Source organism: Anser anser (genome assembly GCF_964211835.1).
Source record: "Anser anser genome assembly, chromosome: Z".
In the NCBI taxonomy this organism is placed as follows: Eukaryota; Metazoa; Chordata; class Aves; order Anseriformes; family Anatidae; genus Anser; species Anser anser.
Genome location: NC_139723.1, coordinates 72,298,123 through 72,323,981, shown reverse-complemented (window position 1 = coordinate 72,323,981; position 25,859 = coordinate 72,298,123). Strand labels below are relative to the sequence as shown.

At 41.4% G+C, this 25,859-nt stretch overlaps 1 protein-coding gene across 4 annotated transcripts in view; it reads left to right on the top strand.

Moving 5' to 3' along the window:
- Positions 1-25,859, top strand: part of NNT (nicotinamide nucleotide transhydrogenase) — a 47,099-nt gene that overhangs the window by 2,474 nt on the left and 18,766 nt on the right. For all 4 annotated transcript variants that reach the window (XM_083818378.1, XM_083818379.1, XM_083818376.1 and 1 more), the window contains exons 3-15: positions 5,507-5,736; positions 6,868-7,085; positions 7,737-7,824; positions 12,979-13,067; positions 14,613-14,800; positions 15,016-15,149; positions 17,399-17,590; positions 18,728-18,881; positions 19,329-19,490; positions 20,251-20,361; positions 21,198-21,343; positions 22,354-22,549; positions 23,952-24,185. In XM_083818378.1, coding sequence (XP_083674504.1) covers positions 5,507-5,736; positions 6,868-7,085; positions 7,737-7,824; positions 12,979-13,067; positions 14,613-14,800; positions 15,016-15,149; positions 17,399-17,590; positions 18,728-18,881; positions 19,329-19,490; positions 20,251-20,361; positions 21,198-21,343; positions 22,354-22,549; positions 23,952-24,185 — 2,142 coding nt within the window. The remainder of the gene's footprint in view (positions 1-5,506; positions 5,737-6,867; positions 7,086-7,736; positions 7,825-12,978; positions 13,068-14,612; positions 14,801-15,015; positions 15,150-17,398; positions 17,591-18,727; positions 18,882-19,328; positions 19,491-20,250; positions 20,362-21,197; positions 21,344-22,353; positions 22,550-23,951; positions 24,186-25,859) is intronic.

Here is a 25,859-nt window from a genome sequence, read left to right as displayed (position 1 = left end):
TTGTTTTTATGAATTGATTTTCATAAACTTTTCCATAGGAAGGGATAAGTCTTGTTAGCATAATATGTTTAAGCATTTAGTGCTGTCCTTTCCACTCTCATGTGGAAGCCCTTGTTTAATGGAGAGTAGTGTTTATATTCATGCAATATAGTTGTTTAATACTGAGAATTATTAAGTTTCATAAGTCTTCTGGTTGATAATTAAGCTGTCCTTATGGTTCATTTTGGTAACATGAGATTTGTCATTCAGCAGAGGACAAATCAAGGATAAAGCAGTAATTGAGGGACAAATCAGTAACAGTAGTGCTGCCTATGTATACTTATTTATGTGCTTTTGAATCAAAATTCAACAGCGTATAAAATTACATTTTATTTAGTTTTAGGAAATTGTTTGCTTAAAGTGATGCTTGGTGAAATCACTGTAAGATTAAGAAAAATAAGTTTTGGGAAAAGACTAGTGGTGCTGTGTTTCTTCTTAAGCCTGTAGTTATTACTTCCACGATCTCAAATAAGCTTTCATTTAGTCCACGATGTCTTAAGTACAGGAATAACAGTTCCCTGCACAGTGGAGAGACTGGAGTCAGTTGAAAAGTAAACTTGGAGGATGGATATGTTTCTTACAGCTGTTTATGTTGCTGCTATTTTTTCTCGTTCTTAAAATCACAGGTATTTTCATACAGGAATAAACAAGTATTCCAATAGTCTATTTCAACCAGTTGCCAACATCAGGTTTTTCAGAAAAAGATGCAAAACTTTCCTAGACCCTGCTAATGGGTGCTTGCAGAGTGACCAACTGAAGTTTCTTATTATGCATCCAGATTGGCTTGCCCACAAATATATGACTTTCAACCCCCCTCTACCTTGGGATTTGTAATGTTCTTTCTGTTTTTGTTCTTTCCTATTTTTTTCTAAATCTTGCAAGACTTTAAGCCTATAACAGTTCATTGACGATTAATTTTATAGCTAATCTGTACATTATTCATAAACTGTATACCTCTTCTCTCTTCTCTTCTCATGTAAGGGCAAGGCTCAGGTGTTTGTTTAATCTTCTTTATCATTCTGTTTTTTTTTTTGCCTACATCATATTGCTGTTCTGCTGAATTTGTCCTCATCTTCAGAACAGGTGAGATGGTTTGTTTAAAGCTATTGTTAGAGTAATTTAGCAGTTAGGCAGGTTTCGTATCCTGTTTTCCCATTCCAGAAAATGTAGCTTATTTCTCCCTTCTGTTTTGTCTCAGTCAGTCAGTGATATTTGCTGGTCCTACTTTGCTACAGGGTACTTCATGAGATCAGGTTAAGCAGATAAATGTATTTTTCTCATTTTTTTCTGCATAAAATATTCTGGGTTTTCTTGATAGCTTTAATTTCGGATCTTCTTTAAATACCCAATTTGTGAATGGAAGTTAAGTGGAAAAGATTGCTTTTATAATACTTCTTAATTGTTTGATTTCTGAAGCTTGGAGATCTAGATTACCTGCATGTATTGTGTTTACCTGAAGTTCAAGACTGTGCTTTCCACTTTTCTTCTTACACCGTGCAGATTATATTAAGGGGGGTGAGAAAGCATAATAGTAAGTGTCTTACTTAAAATTACAGTATTCTCATTATTTTTTCTAAATTTGAATTTACATATGTTTAATGCTAAGATTCTAAGGCCTGTGAAATTTAATGATTCTACTTTTGATAGTGGCAAAATCCTTTTTGTGTTGATTCTTTATATCAGAAAAAGTACTGTGCATCTCTTACTGGATGAACAGCACATTTGAAGTCTTCACGTGACTCATAGTGGTCAAGGTATGTGTAAATTGGTCTGTGTTTGAGAAATGTTCTTGATGTCATAAAGCAGTAAGTTACTAAAACATAGCCCAGGCACTTCATAAAGAGATTATCTTGCATGGAGGCCTAAAAATGCAACTTGGAAGCTTCATTCATGCAGTTTTAAACCCAAGACAAAGTTAGCAGATGTGCTTTCTCAAGTTAAAAAACTAAATCAGGGTTCCAGTTTTATAATTGAAACTGCTGGATTCAACAAACCAAATCTGTGTTAATAGTTTAGCTTCCTTCAAACCCAGTATTCATCATATCCTCTCTTGAAGTTTCAACATAGATCTTTACTTTGCAGTTGTAGACATTTGCTCCGTTTTTGTGTTCAGTGATATGATAGCTCAGGGTACTGTCCTTAAAAAGTGTCTTTTAACTGGTCTGGTTAAAGGCTGGCAAGCTGACACCTGTTAGCTTCACTTTTCACTTGAATTCTGGTTGCGAGATATTTGGCAGTGGGACAGAGGAGAAAAGCGGATAGATCAGCGAGACTTGCTGAATGTTCTTCTTGGATTTGATTTCCCAAAGCACTGGAGGAGGACATAGTCCTCAGTGTTGGTCTCCAGTCATTCTGCTTAGTAGAGGAGGTACAAATCCTTTCTGTATTAAAACAAACAAACAAAAACTTTACATGTTTTTATTGCATGCAATGCAATAATGTGAAAGATGGAAATGAGAAAACATGTTCGGCACATAGTACATATTCATGTCCTGTCCTTTGTAGCTTTTAGCTCTTCTGCTCTGGCATTCCACACAAAAGCAATTGAACAAAAATAAGTCAGTATCATTTTTCATAAGAACTTGGGCCTTAGCAGATAGAAATATATTCTGAGAAGTGTGTAAGCTTTCATTGAGCGCCTGTGCACCTTTAAATTTGCAGCCATTGTTCTATTCCCTGTATGTGCTCTAATTCATTCCTTCCTCTCTCTGTATTTGTCTACTGCAAAAAACTTCCAAAAGGAGAATGCAAATGTGTAGCACCCTAGTTTTTATTTTCTCATTGCTTCTTGAAAAGCTTTTTGCCTCCAGTCCTGGAGATACTTCTTTCCTGAAATTATGGCTCATCTCTCACTCTAACAAATTTCAGTCATTTTGGTTTCATTTATGCTTTTAAAAGACAACAGAGTTCGTTTCCATTGAGTTGATTTCATGAAAGTCATAAGCATAAGTGATAAGGATGCACTTAGTTGCACAGTGCTGTTTAGATGCGTGCGCTGGTGAAGCAAATCTTTGCCAGGCATTGTCGTCTCTGTGAGTCTGTTGTTTTAGATGTGCATTCTCGTACTTGTTACTACTTGTCCTTTATAGCATTTTTTTAAATTGAGTTTTGCCTTAAAAATTTTTTAGATGTTCTCCAACATAATAAATATCACAACACTTGTCTTACAGTTTTATTAGTTTAAATTAAAGAGAAAGCTAAAATAAAAAGTAATAATAATAAGTAGTTCTTTGATTATCTTTCTTGCTGCCTTCTTATTGGTTGTGTTTAGTTTTTTTTCTAATGGATGAGACAAGTACAGGTAGATATCTAAGTACCAGCTCTTAGCAACTCTTTCTACTGTATTTTCAATCAAATTACTATCAAATTGATAGTATCTTGAGAGTTGTTAATCTAAAAATTTCAGATGTTCAGCTTTAAGCACAGTGCAGTCCCAGTTTTATTTCATAGATAGGTTTAGATTTAAAAATATCAAAATAATTAATTTCCTTAAAGTTCTCATAGTATGATATGACTTTGGTTTTGTTTTACTTGTTTCTATCACAGTCAAACAAAAAGTGAAAAGGAGGCCTTCCTAAAATGTGCAACACTTTCCTAGTCTGGCACAGTTTTTACAGCAAAATGCAGAGTATTGGTGGCCAATTAAAAATCAGATTTACGATTTAAAATAAGGCTATCACCCTCTTTTGTTTGCTTTTTGTTGTTGTTTGTTTGCTTGACCTTTAATATGAGTAACTGCTTAGGTGGCTCAAGCTATTTTTCAAGATCACATATGCAGTGTAGGCCTTTCATATAAATGTCAGAATCGAGATTTAAATTCTGCATACACATCAGTGAAAGGTGTTGCAGAACTGGGCCTGTGTGCATGCTGTCTAGCAATGTGGCAGCGTGATTTATGATTGTTCTGCCTGAGACTGTATTTATAAATGTATTTAAACACTTGATTGGATCAGAGTTTAACTGTCAGACTGGAGGACTACAAAGAACAAAGTTAGACGTTTGTAACTTGAAACATTAAGTTTGAGAGAAGCCCTGCTGAGAAGGACTTGGGGATGTTGGCTGATGAGAAGCTTAATGTGAGCCCATGTGCTCTTGCAGCCCAGAAGGCCAACTGCGTCCTGGGCTGCACCAACAGAGGGGTGGGCAGCAGGTGGAGGGAGGGGATGGTGCCCCTCTGCTCTGCCTTGTGAGGCCCCACCTGCAGTGCTGTGTCCAGGGCTGGGACCCCCAGCATGAGAAGGGTGTGGGGCTGTTAGAGCGGGTCAAGAAGAGAGTCATGAAGATGGTCAGAGGGCTGGAGCACCTCTCCTATGAGGACAGGCTGAGAGAGCTGGGGTTGTTCAGCCTGGAGAAGAGAAGGCTCTGGGGAGTCATTACAGAGGTGTTCTAGTACCTAAAGGGGGCCTACAGGAAAGCTGGGAGGAACTCTTTGTCAGGGAGTGGAGTGATGGGACGGGGGAATGGCTTTAAACTAAAAAAGGATAGATTTAGATTAGGCGTTAGGAAAAAAGTTCTTTCCTCAGAGAGTGGTGAGGCTCTGGCACAGGCTGCCTGGAAAAGCTGTGGATGCCCCATCCCTGGAAGTGCTCAAGGCCAGGCTGGATGGGGCTGTGAGCAGCCTGGGCTAGTGTAAGGTGTGGGATGTTGGAACTGGGTGATCTTTAAGGTCCCTTCTAACCCAAACCATTTTATGGTTCAAAGCTAAAACTGGCAAATTGAAGCTTCTGCGGTTTCCTGGTGTTATTTTATAGAACTTGGAAGAACTTCAGGTAAGGAGATAAAATTAAAGAGAAGTGTAATTAGATAAACCAGTAGCCCGATACTTCATTATTCTTCAACTACTTCAAAAAACTGTCATTTTTTCATTTTCTGTAGCAACCTTTAGAGATGTACATTAATGTAATTGTGCCCCTCAGTGTGCTTTTGTGGTATGTTTTTTACATTCATTAGTAGTGACCTAGGACAACTGTAATATGGTTTTGATAGACATTTAGAACTGATGTTTATTTAAAACACAGTTCTGCTACTAAAACTCATTTGTGTATTTCTTCATAGTAAAGTTTCTTCATAGTAAAGTTAAAGTAAAGAGAGGGATTTAAATTCATCTTATACCAGACTGAATGTGTTATCACCAGAATACCTTATATTGTATATTTGTTATTCTGATTTATACAACCAGAGTTGTATGAAATCAGATGTGTATGAACTGCAGTAAACCCTTGTTAGTGCTTGCATGGATGATTGTGCTTCTCTGCTGATACCTGAGAGAACAGGGACATTTAGAAAGATGGCATAATTTGAAGAAATGTAAACTGCACTGCTAGAAACAGTAATTCTTCCCTTTCCCTGAAGAGAATCATTAAATGTGACATGTGCATGTCTCTGTACAACACTGAGGAGTATCATTAATATAAATTCAATAATCTTCAGTGCAACTAATGCTATCTTATCTTATCCCCTCCTACAGGAATTCCTTATAAACAGCTGACTGTAGGTGTCCCCAAGGAGATATTTGAGAATGAGAAGAGAGTGGCTCTATCACCGGCTGGAGTTCAAGCCTTGGTTAAGCAAGGCTTCAATGTTGTGGTGGAATCTGGTGCTGGAGAAGCCTCCAAATTTTCTGATGACCATTACAGAGAAGTTGGAGCAAAGATCCAGGGGACCAAGGAAGTCCTGGCTTCTGATTTGGTTGTCAAAGTAATTGCTTTATTTATATATTTGTCTTTTTGGAGAAACACATAGGTCAAATTTTTCCAGTAGTCTGCTGAAAGTTCAGTAAAGAAGTTCCTTCAATTTTTTTTGTTTCATTCTAAGTTCTGATTTAATTTAGTCTTTTTATTTATAGCTCATGTGTGCAGCTATAGTACTTAACTAGCAAACAACAGCATTGAAAAATTTGAGGATAATTTCTTGTCAAGTTTTTAACTACCTTGGAGGATTTGTTTTCTAAAGAAAGGTAGGCTAGTTCAGGACACTAATCAGACAAGATCCATGCTCTAAGAAACTTCTACTCTAAGATTAGCAACGCACAACTCCAAGTTACTCTTCAGGGAGAGTTGCTTGGAATTTTGAAGGTGCGAGTTTCTAAGTTTTCTCAATCAGACATACAAAAATTGTGCAGCAACGGTGTGTTTCAAAAGTACTTGTAACTAGAGGAATTGTAATTGATCAGTGAAGACTGCTAAAAGTGAAGTTACTTGACAGCTATTAGGTTATGCTGTGTCCTGAAGGGACAAAATGGGCCTTCATCTTGATGTCGAGGCTTCCTTTAAATGTTTTTTTTTTTGAAATTATTCTGTAAGGATTGAATACAGAGTTTCTGTGAGTTAGTTTGCGAACAACCATTTTTGTTTTTTTATAAATAAAAGAAAAATTGAGTATAGATCAAGATGGGTATTTGCTGGGGTTCATTCTTGTAATTTCTTGTTTGTGGTAGTGCATTGCAAAACTGGTTAGCGATTCTTAGCCTGTAGAGTTTAACTGGCACCTATGTTCAGTACTCATTTTGTTTGCAAACGGCTGGTTTTGAGACAGCTGTCTGTCATGAAAGCCAGTAACTGCTGATTAGAAGCTGTGAGATCTTTCTGAAAGTTTGACTATTATTGCTCTGTCACCCATCTACATGGAGCTAATTCTAATACATGGACAGCATCTAATAAATGCAGTTACTCAGTTTAGTTGTGTAAACAGCCTTTGATATACTTCCTTCCTTGTGTATTTTGTGGGTGGAAATGAACAGACTGCAAGCTGTAGAAAGGAAACAGTGTGCACTGATTTATTTCCACTGATTAATTTGGAAACTTCTTTCTTACTTCTTCCTTTCTTCAGGTGAGGGCTCCAATACATAACCCGGCTCTAGGTGTACATGAAGCAGACCTTTTCAAGACATCGGCTACCCTGATTAGTTTTATCTACCCAGCACAAAATCCAGACCTTCTGAAAAAACTTGCAGAAAAAAAAACTACTGTCCTGGCTATGGATCAGGTTCCACGGGTCACCATTGCTCAGGGATATGATGCACTTAGCTCTATGGCCAACATTGCTGGGTATGAAACTTATTTTTTTATTAATAAGAGACATAATTGCATAGTAATCTGCATTTTCAGATAGCTGCTGTGATGTTAACATGGTGTCCAGTCATCCGTTCCAGGAAGGCTATGAAAGCAGATGGGTAAAAGAAATAAAGTTGAGCACCTTGCCCTAAGGTATATAAATCTCAAGAGTTAGCTGTCTTTTTTTATTTTTTTTTCCTGAATGTGTGCTTGCTTGTCTAAGTGAGCTTACTACAAAATTACTCTGGGTTTTGCAAATGTGTGTACATGGTTCCTTCCCTAATGAACCTTGGGTTGTAGCCTTTGAAAGTAGCTTCGAAGACAACACTTAACTTTTGGCAAGTTACGTATTTATTATTCATTGAAAATTTTATTTGAGAGAGTGAATAGTTGTCGACATCCAGTATTCTGCAGTCCAAAAGTCCTCTCTGAAAATGCAATGCATGATTGTTTTTCTTTTTTTTTTTTTAAAAAGAGCAATAAATATGAGCAAAGATGGAGAGACTGTTGGGCCCAAGAATAAAATAGTAAACTTGTTTCATCTTGTGTATGCTATAGTCAAATGTGCATCTTTTTGATGGCTGTCGTGAATGGAATTGTGCTGAGCCAGGGAAAATACTGAATGTTTTCTTCCTTGCTTGACAGCTACAAGGCTGTTGTACTGGCAGCAAATCACTTTGGTCGGTTTTTCACGGGTCAGATCACAGCTGCTGGTAAAGTTCCTCCAGCCAAGGTAAGTGCAATTAAGCAGATACTGTGCCAGGGGAATATGTGAGTTCCTGATCACAGTTAACCACTGCTGAAAACTGTTCAAGGCTTTTTTCCCTTCTTTGGGGCTAGTTCTATAGACTTCAGAAATATGTATTAGTATTCCCATATGGATTTTTGTTGACTACCTATAATGTTTTCTTGGGGGGGGGAAGAATAAAGTAATTGGAGTTTTAAGTTTGCTTAGTTTTAAACTTCAGACTAGATATACATGGATGTTTATTTATATATATATATGTAGATGGTTTTTTTTTTTCTGGGGTGGAAGGTGAGGAAGCAGTTAGGAAAAGTCAGAGATGCAGGGATTTCGGATGTGTTGAAGGCTGTGCTTGAAGGGGTTTCACAGATTCACAGATTTTTCTAGGTTGGAAGAGACCTCAAGATCATCGAGTCCAACCTCCGACCTAACACTAAGTACTCCACTAAACCATATCCCTAAGCTCTACATCTAAACGTCTTTTAAAGACCTCCAGGGATGGTGACTCCACCACCTCCCTGGGCAGCCCGTTCCAATGCTTAATAACCCTTTCGGTAAAGAAGTACTTCCTAACATCCAACCTAAAACTCCCCTGTCGCAACTTTAGCCCATTCCCCCTCGTCCTGTCACCAGGCACGTGGGAGAATAGACCAACCCCCACCTCTCTACAGCCTCCTTTCAGGTAACTGTAGAGAGCGATGAGGTCGCCCCTGAGCCTCCTCTTCTCCAGGCTGAACAAGCCCAGCTCCCTCAGCCGCTCCTCGTAAGACTTGTTCTCCAGACCCCTCACAAGCTTGGTCGCCCTTCTCTGGACTCGCTCGAGCACGTCCATGTCCTTCCTGTAGCGAGGGGCCCAAAACTGAACACAGTACTCGAGGTGCGGCCTCACCAGAGCCGAGTACAGGGGCACAATCACTTCCCTCGACCTGCTGGCCACACTGCTTCTTATACAGGCCAGGATGCCGTTGGCCTTCTTGGCCACCTGGGCACACTGCTGGCTCATATTCAGCCGACTATCCACCAATACTCCCAGGTCCTTCTCGGCCAGGCAGCTTTCCAGCCACTCATCTCCCAGCCTGTAGCTCTGCTTGGGGTTGTTGCAGCCCAGGTACAGGACCCGGCACTTGGCCTTGTTGAACTTCATGCAGTTGACCTCAGCCCATCGCTCCAGCCTATGCAGATCCTCCTGCAGAGCCTTCCTGCCCTCGAGCAGATCGACACACGCACTTAGCTTGGTGTCATCTGCAAACTTACTGAGGGTGCACTGGACGCCCTCATCCAGATCATCAATAAAGATATTAAAGAGGACCGGCCCCAGTACCGAGCCCTGGGGGACTCCACTAGTGACCGGCCTCCAACCAGATTTGACTCCATTCACCACAACTCTCTGGGCCCGGCCATCCAGCCAGTTTCTAACCCAGCGAAGCGTACGCCAGTCCAAGCCCCGAGCAGCCAGTTTCTTGAGGAGAATGTTGTGGGGAACGGTGTCAAAAGCCTTACTGAGGTCAAGGTAGACCACGTCCACAGCCTTTCCCTCATCCACCAAGCGCGTCACTTGGTCATAGAAGGAGATCAGGTTCGTCAAGCAGGACCTGCCTTTCATAAACCCATGCTGACTGGGCCTGATCGCCTGCTTGCCCTGCAAGTGCTGCGTGATGACCCTCAAGATAATCTGCTCCATGAGCTTCCCCGGCACTGAGGTCAAACTGACAGGCCTATAGTTCCCCGGGTCTGCCCTGCGGCCCTTCTTATAGATAGGCGTCACATTGGCTAGCCGCCAGTCAACCGGGACCTCCCCCGATAGCCAGGACTGCCGATAAATGATGGAAAGCGGCTCGGCCAGCTCCTCCGCCAGTTCTCTCAGTACCCTCGGGTGGATCCCATCCGGCCCCATCGACTTGCGCACATCCAAGCTCCGTAGCAGGTCGCCAACCATTTCCTCATGGATAGCGAAGGCCACATCCAGCTCCCCATCCCCTTCCACCAGCTCAGGGCACTGGGTGTCCGGAGAACAACCGGTATTGCCGCTAAAGACTGAGGCAAAGGCGGCATTAAGCACCTCAGCCTTTTCCTCATCCTTAGTAACTAGGTTTCCCCTCGCATCCAGTAAAGGATGGAGATTCTCCCTAGTCCTCCGTTTCGCGTTGATGTATTTGTAAAAGGATTTTTTGTTGTCTTTAACGGCAGTAGCCAGGTTGAGCTCCAGATGAGCTTTGGCCTTTCTAATTTTCTCCCTGCACAGCCTCGCTACATCCTTGTAGTCCTCCTCAGTGGCCCGCCCTTTTTTCCAAAGATTATAAACCCTCTTTTTTCTGCTAAGCTCCAGCCGCAACTCTCTGTTGAGCCAGGCCGGTCTTCTTCCACGCCGGCTCATCTTTGGGCACGTGGGGACGGACCGCTCCTGTGCCATCACGATTTCCTTCTTGAGGAGCGCCCAGCCTTCCTGGACTCCTCTGCCCTTCAGAACCGCCTCCCAAGGGACTCGGCCAACCAGCGTCCTGAGCAGCTCAAAGTCAGCCCTCCGGAAGTCCAAGACAGCAGTTTTACTGGTCCCCTTCCTGGCCTCGCCAAGAATAGAGAACTCTACCATTTCGTGGTCACTCTGCCCCAGACAGCTTCCGACCACCACATCTCCCACCAGTCCTTCCCTGTTTGTGAAGAGAAGGTCTAGCGGGGCACCACCCCTGGTAGGTTCACTGACCAGCTGCGTCAGGAAGCTATCTCCCACGCTCTCCAGAAACCTCCTAGACTGCTTTCTCTGTGCCGTGTTGTGTTTCCAGGATATGTCCGGGAAGTTGAAGTCCCCCACGAGGACAAGCGCCGACGATTTTGCAACTTCTGTCAGTTGCCTATAAAACTCCTCATCCGTCTCCTCATCCTGGTTCGGCGGTCTATAACAGACCCCCACCAGGATGCTAGCCTTGCCGGCCTTCCCGCGGATCCTAACCCACAGGGATTCAACCTTATCATTCCCAGCCTGGAGTTCTACAACATCGAAAGATTCTCTAATGTAGAGAGCCACGCCACCTCCCCTTCTGTGCTGCCTGTCCCTCCTGAAGAGCCGATAGCCAGGCATTGCAGCACTCCAGTCGTGGGAGCGGTCCCACCACGTCTCCGTGATGGCAACCAAGTCGTAGCCTGCCTGCTGCACAATGGCTTCCAGCTCCTCCTGTTTGTTACCCATGCTGCGTGCATTAGTGTAGATGCACTTCAGCTGGGCCATCGCCTTCTTCCCCGGCCTAGCCATTGTTTCCCCCGGCACAGCTCCGACAAGCCTTGTTTGAGCCCCGTCCCCCTTCTTACCTAGTTTAAAGCTCTCTCTATGAGCCCCGCCAGCTCCTGGCCTAGGATCCGTTTTCCCCTTGGAGATAGAGACCCATCTGGGGCCATCAGGCCGGGTGCCGAGTAAAGCTCCCCATGGTGAAAAAACCCAAAATTTCTATGCTGGCACCAGCCTCTGAGCCACCTATTAACCACATGAGCTTTCCATGTCCTCTCCGTGCCTCTCCCTTCCCCCGTAGGGATGGACGAGAACACCACCTGCACTCCCGCTCCCTCCACCAATCGTCCCAGCCCCCTATAGTCCTGTTTGATGGCCCTGAGGCTTCTCTTTTCAACATCATCGCTGCCAGCCTGGACTATCAAAAGCGGGTAATAGTCAGAGGGGCGAACCAGGTTTGGAAGCTTCCTGGTAACGTCTCTGACCCTGGCCCCAGGGAGGCAGCAGACTTCCCTATGTGTGGGGTCAGGCCGACAAATAGGGCCCTCCGTTCCCCTGAGGAGGGAGCCGCCCACAACAATCACCCTTCTTTCTTTCTTGGTGGAGGCAGTCCTGAGGCGTGGAGTCAACTTCCTCACCTCAGGCATCCTCCCGGATAGGCTTCCTACCTCATCCTCACCCACCGGTCTCTCCAGCTCCAGGGCCTCAAACCTATTGTTCAAGGGCACCTGGGAAGGCGGCGCCGGAAGGGGAGGGCATCTCCTGCGAGGTCGAGCAGGGACCTGCCTCCATTCCTCCTCAACTCGCAGGTCCCCTCCCTCTGCCCGATGGCAACAGGGCAGGGGGTCCACCCCCCTTTGGGGCGTCTCACCCTGGTCCCTCTCCCTCCGGTCCTGCAGGGAGTCGCTCCACCAGTCTATCTCCCGCTCGCACTCCCTGATATCCCTCAGCCTCTGCACCTCCTCCTTGAGCTCTGCCACCATGCGGACCAGGTCGTCCACCTGCTCGCACCTCACGCAAGCAGTCTCTCTGCCCCCCGCCGATGGCAGCAAGAGGCTCAGACACTCCCCGCATCCGGAGACCTGAACTGCCGCATGTTTGGACGGGCAGTCGGTCTGGGTGTGCACTGACTTCCTAGAGAAAGCACCGTGCCTGGTGGAGACCATCGCAGCCCAGCTGACGGGAGAGTGTCGTTAGAGGAGTTGTCCCTATGGGCGGGTGTGAGCGCTCCGCCCTGCCTGCCCACCCTGCCTGCGCCAACTGCCTCGCTAACTGCCGCGTCACTCCCACCGCGTCACTCCCTGTTTGCCGGCCCTGGTCGCCGCGCTCCTGGTCGCTCGCGCTCCCTAAGGGCTGCCTTTGAACGGCCGGGGGGAGGAGCTGACGCTGACGCTGCTGGCCCCGCCTACGCCTCGTCAGCCTCCCTCACGAGGGCTGCCGGTGCCTGGCGGCTCCCTCACGTAGGCTCGATGCCCGAAAAATAGCCCTGCCTGTCCCGATCCCGCGCTCCGCTGCAGCACGCGTCTGCCCCGGAGCCGGTCGCCTCGGCAAGTTGCTTTGCTTGAAGGAATTGGGTTGCTTTGCTTGAAGGAATTGCATGCAGTTGGATTAGGATGAAGAAAAATGAAAGTAAAGATTAAAAAAAACAGTGAGAGAAATTAAGGGGAAAACCCATATCTGCTTCCATAAACTATTAGCTACAGGTGAGTTGGCTCTCAGATAAATGAAATTAAGAGCTTTTAAACTGTTACTTTTATAGGGCAATTTCAGTCATTCTGGGTTCTGTGTCCTATGTTAACTCCTTTAAATGACTGTTTACAATGAGGTTTATCTGCTGTTGTGAAAGTGGTACAATGTTGCTGTTTATCTAATCAGCTCTACTTTTAGCTTATGCGCAAAGCAGGATAATGGTATTGTTCTAGGTCTTGATAATTGGAGGAGGAGTTGCTGGCCTGGCTTCTGCAGGAGCAGCGAAATCGATGGGTGCAGTGGTTCGTGGATTTGATACAAGGTGGGTGTGTGAAAAAAGAAATAGCAATCTGAAATGGCTTTCAGCTAAGGTTGTTTGCAGCAGTAGTCCAGTGAAAGCACTCTTTCTGCACTGAATCACAATTCCCTTCTTACCATTTTTTTCCTGCATTATAGCTTCATTTTTTATTCTGCCCAAAATTGAAACTTTCATGAAATCATTCATAACTATATGTATATAAAAAAAAAAATCACTTTATGAAAATGATAAAGACAGGGCCTTTGTCCAGAATTGTGTGTGTCTGTTTTTTGGGTTGCAGGGAAGAAGAGTAAAGAAAGAATCTCTATGCTCTCGTTTATAGCTTGCTTTGATCCAGGTTTATAGCTGCGTATTGTCATTCATGTCTACTCTCTCTGATCCCAAAGAGAACTTCTCTAGGAACTTTTTTGAGGCAAACTTCTTTCAGTCTGCTGAAGGAAAGAAAGAGATCAAGTTATTTTATTTATGAAACTCAAGGTGAAGGAGCAGGAACTGCATCTGAAGCTGCTTTAGATGCTGATTTCTTGGGGGATCTCTTTTATGTTCAGAAGTATTATTTTGTCCAATGGCCATTTTTAGAGTAATAGACTGGGAAAATTACAGACAAACATTCTTATTGATACAGGAAATGCAAATGTGATTAAATTTTTTTCATTTAAGTGGACTTCTTATATTTGTCTGTGGTTAATACTGTATCTACAGTGAATTACTTGTTTGTTTTTATGCAGAAGTGGCATCTAGTGCTACTTAGCTGTATCTGACGTGGAAGAATAAAAATGAATATGCTCCAGATTTATGATGTGCATTATTAAAAAAAACTTTCACTCTAGTTTGTTAGAAAAACTGTATGTCATAAAAAGAACAAAATCTGTTTAAAGCATTTCAATTTTTTCTTCTAATTCCAATTTTAAGCATCCCGTATATTTTTCTCATTGTATGAGAATGTATGTGGTAAATCCTCTGCATGTTGTGAATCTTCACCTCACTGGAATTACGTTATTTACTGTGATATAATGTGATGCAACATAAATTACAGTTTTACTGTTAAAAACATAATACTGTACAAATAATTGTTAAAAACATTTCTCGCTGTGAAAGTCAGACTTACTGGTATTTCCCATTTCACAGGCTAAAGACAGGGCCACAAGCTATGGTGTCTATTTGTCACCTACCTTAGTCATCTAAGTTAGGGCTCTAGACTTACCTAGTCAAGGCAACAGAATTGGGTGAGCAGGTGTAGTCAAAACAGCTAAGTTCCCAGCTCTGCTTCTTGGAGCAACTCCACTGACTGTACAGGAAACCTGCCTGTAAGGCTGCCTACATTCCTTATCCAAGGGTCATCATTAGGGACCTAAAATTACTGATGCAAACACTTCTTTCACTAAACACAGAAAATTGAGGACTTCAGTTACAGTCTCCTAAGTACTAGGATAAGCTTTAGATTTCGTGTCTGAAGACTGCTACTAAAAAGATCATAAAATTCATGGTGGATTGAGCTACTTCTGAAAATGCAGTATTTTCCTTCCCCCCACAATTTTCTTTCTCTAGAGCTGCAGCTCTGGAACAGTTCAAGTCTCTTGGTGCAGAGCCTTTGGAAGTAGACATAAAGGAAGCTGGAGAGGGCCAAGGTGGTTATGCTAAAGAGATGTCCAAAGAATTTATTGAAGCTGAAATGAAGCTCTTTGCCAAACAGTGCCAAGATGTTGATATTATCATCACTACAGCACTTATTCCAGGTATGTTTTACATGAAATACGCTAATTTGTCTTTTAGCTTGTGTAAGTTTGCATGTTTTGGAGCTGTGTCTTCTGTTAAAACAAAAGTGTTAGATGCTTTCTGTGTATGTACCTCATCCCTCATAAACATCTGTCTTTAAAGTGACCTTTTTTCACCACAAACTATCTGCAGAAAAAAGCTGTATTTTTTAACTTGCTTTGTCCTGTCTTGACAGGTAAAAGAGCTCCAGTCTTGTTTAAGAAAGATATGATTGAATCGATGAAGGAAGGTTCAGTTGTTGTGGATTTAGCTGCAGAAGCAGGAGGAAACATTGAGACTACAAAGCCTGGAGAATTGTATGTTCATAAGGTAAACATTTTGGTCTGCACGTTGTTCTCAGTTTGCATGAATTCACATTCATACTTAATCTGAAGATAGGATTTTATAAATTGTATGCTGAAAACGAGTAGCCATTTTATCTGTTTGGACTAAAGTAGTCCTTTAGATTTGCATTTGGTTGAAAGTCATCTCTTTGTATAATAATTTGAAGATTTTTAAAGAAACAAATACCTTTTTGTAGTATTAGTTAGGCTGGTAAGTAAGGAAGCGTTTTTTCTTAGGCTTCCAGTTCAGTGGTTTGTCTCTGCTGAGCTGGGTGTGGTCTGAGCTTCTTGGTCTACCTAAGGAGACATCAGTAGCAAGAGATTCTTTGACTTGCTCATCACCTCTCACAACTGGAGGTTATAATCCATGTCACTGGTACAACTAAATAGGTTCAGACTGTATCAGTGTGTATTTTAGTGCAATCTCTGGCTTAGCTCAATGCAATTTAAGCTTCGAAAGGGTGTCATCTTGATATGTCATCAGCCTCGCCAACAGGACTGTATCTCCCCTAGAGTATCCAAACCACTTGTTAACCAAACTAGAAGTAGCATTAAATTAAGAAATTTTGACCTGCGCTGGACTAACTACTTTGTGTTTGCTCCAGTGTTCATTGACTCAAGTTGAGTGCTTGTTTTCAGTTCATAGGTTTTATTTTTGGTACATGTGAGAAATCTATTAGTGATTACTGAAATATGTTCAAAGTAGCAGATTTCCCATGTTGTTATTTGGTAACATACACGTGGAGTCCTGTGTCCAGCTCTGTGGTCTCCAGCACAAGAAGGACATGGACCTATTAGAATGAGTCCAGATGAGGGCCATGAGGATGATCAGAGGGCTGGAGCACCTCTCTTGTGAAGACAGGCTGAGGGAGCTGTGGTTGTTCAGCCTGGAGAAGAGGAGGCTCCGGGGAGACCTTATAGTGGCCTTCTAGTACCTAAAGGGGGCCTACAGGAAAGCTGGAGAGGGACTCTTTGTCAGGGAGTGGAGTGGAAGGACAAGGAGTGATGGTTTTAAACTAAAAAAAGTGTGGATTTAGATTGGATGTTAGGAAGAAATTCTTACTTAGAGTGGTGAGGCACTGGCACAGGCTGCCCAGAGAAGCTGTGGATGCCCCATCCCTGGCAGTGCTCAAGGCCAGGCTGGATGGGGCTTTGGGCAGCCTGGTCTGGTGGGAGGTGTCCCTGCTGATGGCAGGGGGGTTGGAATTAGGTGATCTTTAAGGTCCTTTCCAACCCAGACCGTCCTCTGATTCTGTGAATGTAAGGGCATAATGCCAGTAGTGCTGTACTCTAGGGAAGCCTCTAGAACATATTGCTACCATGGTTGTTGTTAATATAAACAGGGCTGTACACATATATTGCGTGTCATACGTTGTATTTGTGGTTTTCAAGACTTCTGGTGTCTTTGTTTAAAAACTGAACTTAGAGTGTGTAGAACAGAAGTAAACAAATACTTGTTTGAATAAGTTATGTGGAGTGCTTTTAGTCAGAGGCATATTACCCCTGAGTATAGTGTACTGGAACTGAGCTGTGGAACTGAGCAGCAGTGCGGAACTATTAGCAGTGTTCTACAGCATTGCATCAAGAAGTTGGAGTTCCTAGAAGTATGCACAGGTCTTAGCTGTAAGCTGCAGGAGCAGTGTTTTAATGTGAATCTGCTTGAGCATGAGGGGGTGTATGCTAGCCTTGGTTTCCAGTGTCTTCCAAAAGCTCAAGAGCCTGACAGCCAGGTATACTCACATTTGTTCTGTGAGCAGTGTGGATATTGTGTTATATTTCTACATAAGTGTGAACCTGAGCATACTTCTTGGACAGCTAGCTAGCTCTGAGGAAGCTCCTTTCACTCATCTGTGGTATAGAAAATTGCCTCCAGTGTATGCCCTCTGGAAGGATTGAGAAGGTGCCAAGCACTGAGCAGGATAATCTCTTATCTGGTTGCTTTAAGAGAATCTAAGTTCTGAGAGAACAGTAGCGTTTGGAGAAGTCTCTTGTACCAGTATGACCTTGTCTCTGTGTAGGCTAGTTGCTAATAGCATTTAATGTGTTGGCTTTGATCATGTTGAATTTTCTAACTGTTGTAAATAACCCTCTCTCAGCTAATTCTGTTAGAGATGCAGGTAACAGGAAAAAAGAGACTGTTTGGATACATATTTCCAGAAGGATGTATTGGAAGAGATGCTGCTTTTTCAGAACACTGAAAGACTAGTCCTTATATTTTACTTGAATCTTTTTCAGGGTGTTACACACATTGGCTACACAGACCTGCCTAGCAGAATGGCTACTCAGGCCAGTACTCTATATTCTAATAACATTATCAAACTACTAAAGGCTATTAGTCCTGACAAAGAGAACTTCTACTTTGATCCAAAAGATGAGTTTGATTATGGCACTCTGGATCATGTAATTAGAGGAACTGTAGTAATGAAGGTAGGTCAGTAAAATATTCCCTTTCTGACTTGCGGGTACATATTTTCATGTTTATTAGTGCTGTCTCCTTAAAACATATTCAAAGATAACTGCATGCTGACAGACTTCAGAGGTGTTTTGGTGGACATTGTGGGCAATCATGTTTGTATTCAGTTGAGTATTCCTCTGTCCCTTTTTGTGAAGGAAAACCTCTTTGGTTCTGTCTTCTTACCATGGTTAAACAAATACCTATGTCTACTGTTGAAAAAGAGGAAAATATTAAACTTTCATGTTGTTCTCATGTGATAAAAAGTAGTTATTTAAAACAGTTTAGAAATACTATTACAGGCCCATAAAAACATTCCTCCTTTATTACTACTATTTTTTAATATATAAATACAATTTTTTGTTTATAGAAGAGTAACTTCAGAAAAAAATAGTGGAATTAGAATATGCAGGATAGTTTAAGTTTTACTGAGAAATAATATAGAAACTTTGGACATGGGCTAGTATGGTCTTGTGCAATGACAGTATGCAGAACACTTTTAGTTCTATTAGGTAGGAAAGAAGAGGTATTAATTTTTGTTGAGTTTTGTTGGATAATGTTACCAAGATGTTTTAATGCTTATAAATACCTATTTTGGAAGAGGCTTATGTTGAATTCAGATCTCTAGACCACTGAGGAGGTGTGTACAATTTTCAGGTCTGAAAGCTCCAGTGGTTTCTCCTTCAGAGACCTGGGAACACACAAAAATCTGAGACACATGTCTGGACCCTTTCTGAGGTCTGGCAGACTGATTAGAGTTCTGATCTGTAGTAGAACTTGCTATTTCCAAGCCCCCATTTTATTTTGGATAAGTGTTTTCTATCTAAGAAAACTTCCCTCCTTGTTTTGGGTCCAGCTTTCAAGCCACATGCTGTGCTTTTACCTGGTACACTTGGACCCCAACATTAAATTGTGTCTGATAAATGTGTGAACCAGTGTGGTTAATTTAGTCAGGCTGTACTGTTCCTTCAGCCTTGTAAACTTCTGATGCGTAAAAAGGAAGATGCTCTAGGATGTTAAGACTTCACTGAGTTACAAGATTAAGAATAGTACACTCTTCTAGTTATAAAGCATCTGCTGTGTTAGGCATAACTGTAAATATCTCTTGTCAGGATGGCAAGGTGATTTTCCCAGCACCACCACCAAATAACATTCCTCAAGGAGCTCCTGTGAAACAGAAGACGGTAGCAGAGCTGGAAGCGGAAAAAGCAGCTACTATTACACCTTTTAGAAAAACTATGACTAGTGCTTCTGTATACACAGCAGGTAAGCAATTTCCAGAGTTGGAGAATCAGTATAGACTGCTCCTCATTTAATTAATACTTCTAAGTGACTCCTCATCTTACTTATTGAATTTAATAACTAGCTCAGAGACCAGTTGATTGGCTGGTGTATCCTAGCACAAAATCAGTGCTGTGTAATAATTGCTTTTGAGAGGAGAATAAAGTTTTAGAAATTTAACCAAAAATACTAACATTTCAAACAGTGCTGACTCACACAGTGAGCATGTGTGTGTGTTTGTTTTTTGTTTCTAACTATCTGTAAAACATTTCAATTGTTGAAGAACTCTTGCTAGGAATTGTCCATACTTTGCAGCAGAACCAACTTAATCTTCAATCTTTAATGTATTATGTGAGACTTAAATACCCATAAGTTTAAATGCAGGAAACCATTCAAAAGTTGTAAAATAATTTTCCTGTGCTTTTCTTCTAGGCTTAGCTAGCATGTTAGGACTGGGCATTGTAGCTCCTAATACTGCTTTCACGCAAATGGTGACGACATTTGGCCTAGCTGGAATAGTGGGGTACCATACAGTATGGGGCGTGACTCCTGCTCTTCACTCTCCACTTATGTCAGTGACTAATGCTATCTCAGGTAAGTAATAGTCATACAGCTGCTTATTTTCTACTTGAAGGAGGCGCAACTCCTTTTATGTGAGCTTTAGACAAATGTCTGATTTGTCTTTTAAAATGGCAAAGAGCATCTCTACTTTCATCAGTTACAAGGATAACTAAAACACTGTTTCCAAGAGCCTTTTTTTTTTCCAAAAGAAAGGCAAATGTGGTGTTGCGTATTTTTTATTTTTAACAAACTTTCCATTCTTAAACTCCTTGCTTTAAAGTTTGTTTCACTCAGGAGTGCTGCAGTCTCTTTCATACAACACACCTTTTCTCCCTTGTGTCTGAAGTATTGACCTGAATATAACATGTCTTTCATGTTTTCTGCTTTTATTTTCCTCTCCTCTAAATATGTTCTTTGGAGGTGGGGGGAAAATTCTGACAGTGATCTGTAAGATTGATAACATAAAAATTTCAGATAGGGAAAGAGGCTGTCTGTGCCTTTGTGACAGGCTACAAGCTTGATTTTTTTGACACTAAAAGCAGTTTCTTTATTGAACCAGTATTCAAAGGCTGACTCTGTGCTTGAAGCACCGTATGTTAAAACTACATTTGTGTACTAACTGTTTTCATTTGAAACATGTTTGTATTAGTGAAAAAGATCATGGCAATTTTTTAAATACTAATAGAGACTAGATTAGGGGTCAAAACTTCACTCTGTTTGACAGCTGGAAGAAAGCTTTCTATAGATATAGGACCTTCTAAGGTTCAGTAACTTTTTTTTCTTTTTTAAATAGGACTAACAGCAGTCGGTGGGCTGGTATTGATGGGAGGAAACTATCTCCCTGAAAATGCTCCTCAAAGTCTAGCAGTGCTTTCAGCCTTCATCTCTTCAGTCAATATTGCAGGTATGAATGTTAGCCTTTTTTCAAGGATAACTTAAAGTACTTTTGTAATTCTTTTATTTCTTTTAGATCTTTAAGTGGATAGACTTGAGAAATGTTATTCTGGAAATAGTGTCTAAGAACATCCATAAAGGGAAAAACAAAACAAAACACAAAATTTCATGGTAGCTAGTGTATCTGGCTTGTATGCCCTGTGGAGTAACCTCTCTTTTTTTTTTAAGTATTTAAATGTGCATTTTACAGTATTCTTTGGGTGATGGCTGTATGAAATATATTTTCCTGTATGCCTCCAGATGGTATTGCATTTAAACTTGAATTCCTTTTTCCACTTGAAAAATATACCCCTGGAATAGAATGAAATTCTGTTTGCTTGATCTTCAGAAGTCCCAGCTTCAAAATAAAAAGATGTGAAAATAAGGCGTGTGACTTATAAATATATATTTTTTTTTTGCTAGAATAGACAGGGAAAAGAGCAGAATCATAAACCAGACTGCACCTTATAGCCAGCAGAGAGTATGGAGTAAAAGCAAGTCCTCCAGGCTTTCAAACTCCTCTTTTTATGAATTCACTTCAAAGGTTAAAAAAAAAAAAAAAAAAAAAAAAAAAAAAAAAAAAAAAAAAAAAAACAAAAACAGCAGGATCTCACCCTGATTCCACCTTTGTTTCCAGGTGGTCTTCCAGCTTACTAGCTTTCCAGAAGTTTTGTTGGTGTCAGTTACTAGCTTTGTGTGGTAATATGGTTTAGCTAAATATCTCTTATAGCTTAATAAGCTATATAAGCTCACATGCTTAATTTCAGACTTTATTTTTGTAAAGTTGTTGCTTTCTTTTTTGGCTAGGTGGGTTTCTAGTTACACAGAGAATGCTGGATATGTTCAAACGTCCCACTGATCCTCCTGAGTACAACTACTTGTACCTGCTTCCTGGTGGTGTATTTGTAGGAGGTTATGCAGCCGCTCTCAGTGGTGGCTATAGCATTGAACAGGTAAGAAGATAAACCTTGTGGCATTCAGCCCACTATTCACAATGTAGTGTGCTTCTTTACTGCTTAGTCTGTTGAGGTGTAAATAGCAAATCAGCTACTGTGTTTTCATCAGGTTTGTATTCCCACAAGGCCAAGCTAGAGTTGATTGACTTTAAGCTTGCAATCATACCCCAAATACTGAATCTATAGTTCTAAAAGCTTATTTTTTTTTTACTCAAGAGCCCACAGATACTTTGTTATTTATTGGATAGTTTTCCTAAGCTACACCTTAAATGTTAAAGTGACTGTAGGAAACCAGGCTTTGGTTTAAATGTTTCTAAAAGTTCAACTTGGAATGACAATTAAAGGAGGTGTGATGTCTGTAAGGAATGAAATTTCAGTGCAGAGGGATATGCAGAGATTGTACCTATAGAATCTTTTATGGTAGGCTTTTGTTTGCGTTTGTTTCAATAATAAAAAAAATAAATGTATATTGCCTTTTATGCTTGGAAGAAAAAAGTCAATTCAAGCATAGCTTTATTCCAGGTGCTTGTAATACATAACAATTTTTTACTTATCTAGACATGTTATGTGTAGCTCAGTTCATTTAAGTTTGCTTATTCTTTATGAAAGCAGGAGTTCAGGGGCACTGTGAGCAAAGTCTGAAAGTATTCCTATAACGAACGGGACAGTTCAGCTATGGAGTAGTACTGAAGAAAAACTTGCTTCTGAATTGATGAGGAAAGTTGGATTGACTTGAGTTTAATATTCGTGGTGAAGATAAACTAAGCTCATAAAATGGGGAAAAAGTTTCAATAAAGATCACATTTTAATTGGTCAAAATCACATCTCTTAAAACAATTTCTCACAGTCAAGAGTTTGATTTTTACTTCAATTAAGAGCAAGTCACCTTGTGACTTACACACATTCTGGAGAAAACTGTATTGTGTAGTAATCAGAAAGCTTTTGACATCAGCTGTGCACTACGTACCTCTACTTCATATATTCTTATCCATGCTTTTCTTTTAAAGATGATGTATCTGGGCTCAGGCTTATGCTGTGTTGGTGCCCTGGCTGGTCTGTCCACACAAGGAACAGCACGTCTTGGAAATGCTTTGGGTATGATTGGTGTTGCAGGAGGTTTAGCAGCAACCCTTGGAGGCCTTAAACCCTCACCTGAATTGTTGGCTCAGATGTCAGGTGCGATGGCACTCGGTGGTACCATAGGTATGTGTATTCTACTATAAACTAATGAATATATGCTTCGTATGTGCATTTTTGCAAGCTGTAGATACAAAATATTGTACAGGTCACAGATGAATTGACTTACTGTGGTGGTTTCACACTGATGGCTAGATAAATTCCACCACTCTGATCTCTCGCTTCCCTTCCACAAAAGAACAGGGGGAAGAAATATGATGAAAAAGGGCTCAAAGGTTGAGATAAGCAGAAGGAGATCACTCACCAGTTATTGTTGCAGGCAGAATAGACTCAATATAGGGAGACTTATGTAATTTATTGCTTATTACTAACAGACTAGAGCACTGATAAACTAAAAGCAAGCTAGAAACACCTTTGCCCCCCTCTTCACCCTTTTCTACCTCCTCCCTCCGAGTGGTGCAGGGAAATGGGGGCTGCGGTTGTTCCTTAACACTTCGTTTCTGCTGCTCCTTCACGGTCACTCTGCCCCTGCTCCACGTGGGGTCCCTTCCACGGGATGCCGTCCTTCCCGAACTGGTCCTGTAGGGGCTGCCCACAGGCAGCAGCTCTTCAAGAACTGCTCTCACATGGCTCCGTACCACGGGGTCCATCTGTCAGGAGCAAACTGCTCCAGCACAGGCCCCCCCTGGGCGGGGGTGTCTGCAGGATTGTTTCTCCCTACATTTTCATACTCCTCTCTCCTGGCTGCATTTTTTCCTATTTTCCTTTCTCAAATCTGCTCTCCCAGAGATGCAACCAGCATCGCTCGCTGGCTCAGCTCTGGACAGTAGCCGGGTCCTTTTTGGAGCTGCCTGGAGCTGCCTCCTATCTAACAAGGGGCAGCTGCTGGGCTCTGCTCACAGAGGCCATCTGCGCAGTCCCCCTGCTACTAAAACCTGGTCAACAGACTAATTTATGGCTTTCTTATATTATTTTGCAAGTATGTAAATGAAAAATTACAAGTCCCAGGGCATTTATTATTAATGCGTCGAGATATGATAAAGAATGGGGAGACTGGTGGAAAAGCAGGAATATATCATCTATGTTGTGGAATCTGGGTATAAAGAAGCAGGTGAACCTGCCCAAGTTCATACTTACTTGCCCAAGCTGAGTTGCTTAATGAATGCTACCAAATTCCCTTTTTCAAACTGTGCTTTCTTCACATAAAATGTTGAATTTCTCAATGTTTAATTAGGCTTATCAGAACAAAATGTACTTTAATCATCTCCCTAATTTGTATCATATCCTTATTGCACATTTGCAGCTTTCTGCTACTCAGCAATTTGTAATACAGAATGTATTTTTCCATTAGAGCAGGTGTGTATTTGCATGTATTCATTGTACGGTAAACCATGGTATATCAATTTCTAGCTGCATAGATTGGTTATGTTTTTGTATGACTTCCCTTCTGTCTTCAACTCTTTAATAGGTTTGACGATTGCTAAACGCATCCAGATTACAGATCTGCCTCAGCTAGTGGCTGCTTTCCATAGTTTGGTTGGTTTGGCTGCTGTGCTCACCTGTGTAGCAGAATACATGATCGAGTATCCTCACTTTGCTACTGATCCAGCTGCAAACCTCACCAAGGTTGTGGCATACCTTGGCACATACATTGGAGGAGTGACTTTCAGTGGCTCTCTTATTGCTTATGGAAAGCTGCAAGGTGAGATCTTTTTGTTCAGAACTAAGTATTAAAGGCTTGCCTACCTCTCCCCCTCCAGGATTTAGCTCTGCCTGTAGACTGCTATGTAATTGGAAATAAACCTTGTGTTTTGCATCAGGTGAAGTTTTATATGTTTAATTCTTGTGGCTGTACTGTTTTCTATTTAATTCTGTTCCTGCTTGTGTACAGCTTTATTTATGAAAGGTTTGTCTTCAGTGCTTGGAGATATCTGACTTGGTAATTAGTAGTGGTAATAAGCTTCTCTCAATTCATCTTGTCTAGAAATAAGTGTTGCCATAGAGTTATTAAGACACTGTACCTGACATTTATTTTATTGAAGTCTTATGATTGCAACTTCATCTTCCTGCACAGATATATTAATTGAAACCCTTGTGTTGCTGGACTTTATGAGCACCAGAAATATTTGTGAAATTTTGTTCTTAGCATCATTCAGGCTTCATTAGGTAGACAGTTTTGCAGTATCAGTTAAGACTGTCTTACTTTAAACAATCTGATTTACTATTTACCTACCATGCAAATTCCATACTCCATGCCTCTTGATGTTTTAGTAAATGTGCGTAAACACACACTAACTCCTGATTCTTAGGCACCTGAAGGTTTCCTTATTACACGTATTTTTGATTATGTAAGCACACAGCTTTTGGGAGGCAGATAGTATCTATTCTAAGAACTTCCAGAGAAGAGAAGAGCTTCCTATTACTAATCCTGTTACAGCCTTGCAGTAGTTCCTTTGGGAAACATCTGTTTGCTTTCTTCAGTGTTTCAGACCACCATTGAAGGAAGAAGCATGACATTGATGGAAAGCTGTCTTCTCTAATAATCTTTTGAAGGATTTGTCAGTAGTATGTATTTCTGCTAAGTAGTTACTCATTTGTTCTCGATTTTCTTCCACTTCTTCATCTTTGGCCTCACTTCCACGCTCCCCAGTGATACGTGTGCACGTCCTTGGTGAGCTTCACTGCCTATTTCAGCCCACTTGTGTTTTTTTCCCCTTCCATTTTCAGATCAGCATCATAATAATAAGCCTTTCTACACCATCCTATTGAACTAGAGGTAGTAGGTCACACCCTTTGTCTTCAAGTCCTGAGACTATCAGTTCATTCTTTCCCCCGAATTCTCATAAATTTGAGACACGTGGCATCTAATTATGTAAATCAAAATTAATGGATCATAATGGATAAGCTTGCATTATTTTCACTGTTTGCTGTGTTATTTTAAAAAAGAAAAAAGAAAACAAAATCACCAACCCCCTAAGGTGAAAATAAGGATGTTTGTCTGAACAAACATCCTGAATCACAGAACCTGTGAATCACACAGCTGAATCACAGAACCTTTTTTCCAGTGAAGTCTCTGCCAACATAGGAAGCTGTGGGAATTCTGTGCGACTGAGAGTACTGGTGAAATTAAAGCATTTCAAGCAGGAGTATTGTATGTTTGGGGTTTATCTGTGTAGTCATGTTTTTGTAAGCACACACCTTTTGAGAGTCTGATAATACCTGTACTAAGAAGTTCTAGCTAGGGCCTTCCTATTACAGAACTTCACATACAGCATGTGAACTCTTGGGGCCAGAATGTAAGTTGAAAAATCAAAAACAAAACCAAACGAACCACATAATGAAGGCTTTTTTGAGAGAAAAAGATATTTAGATTAGG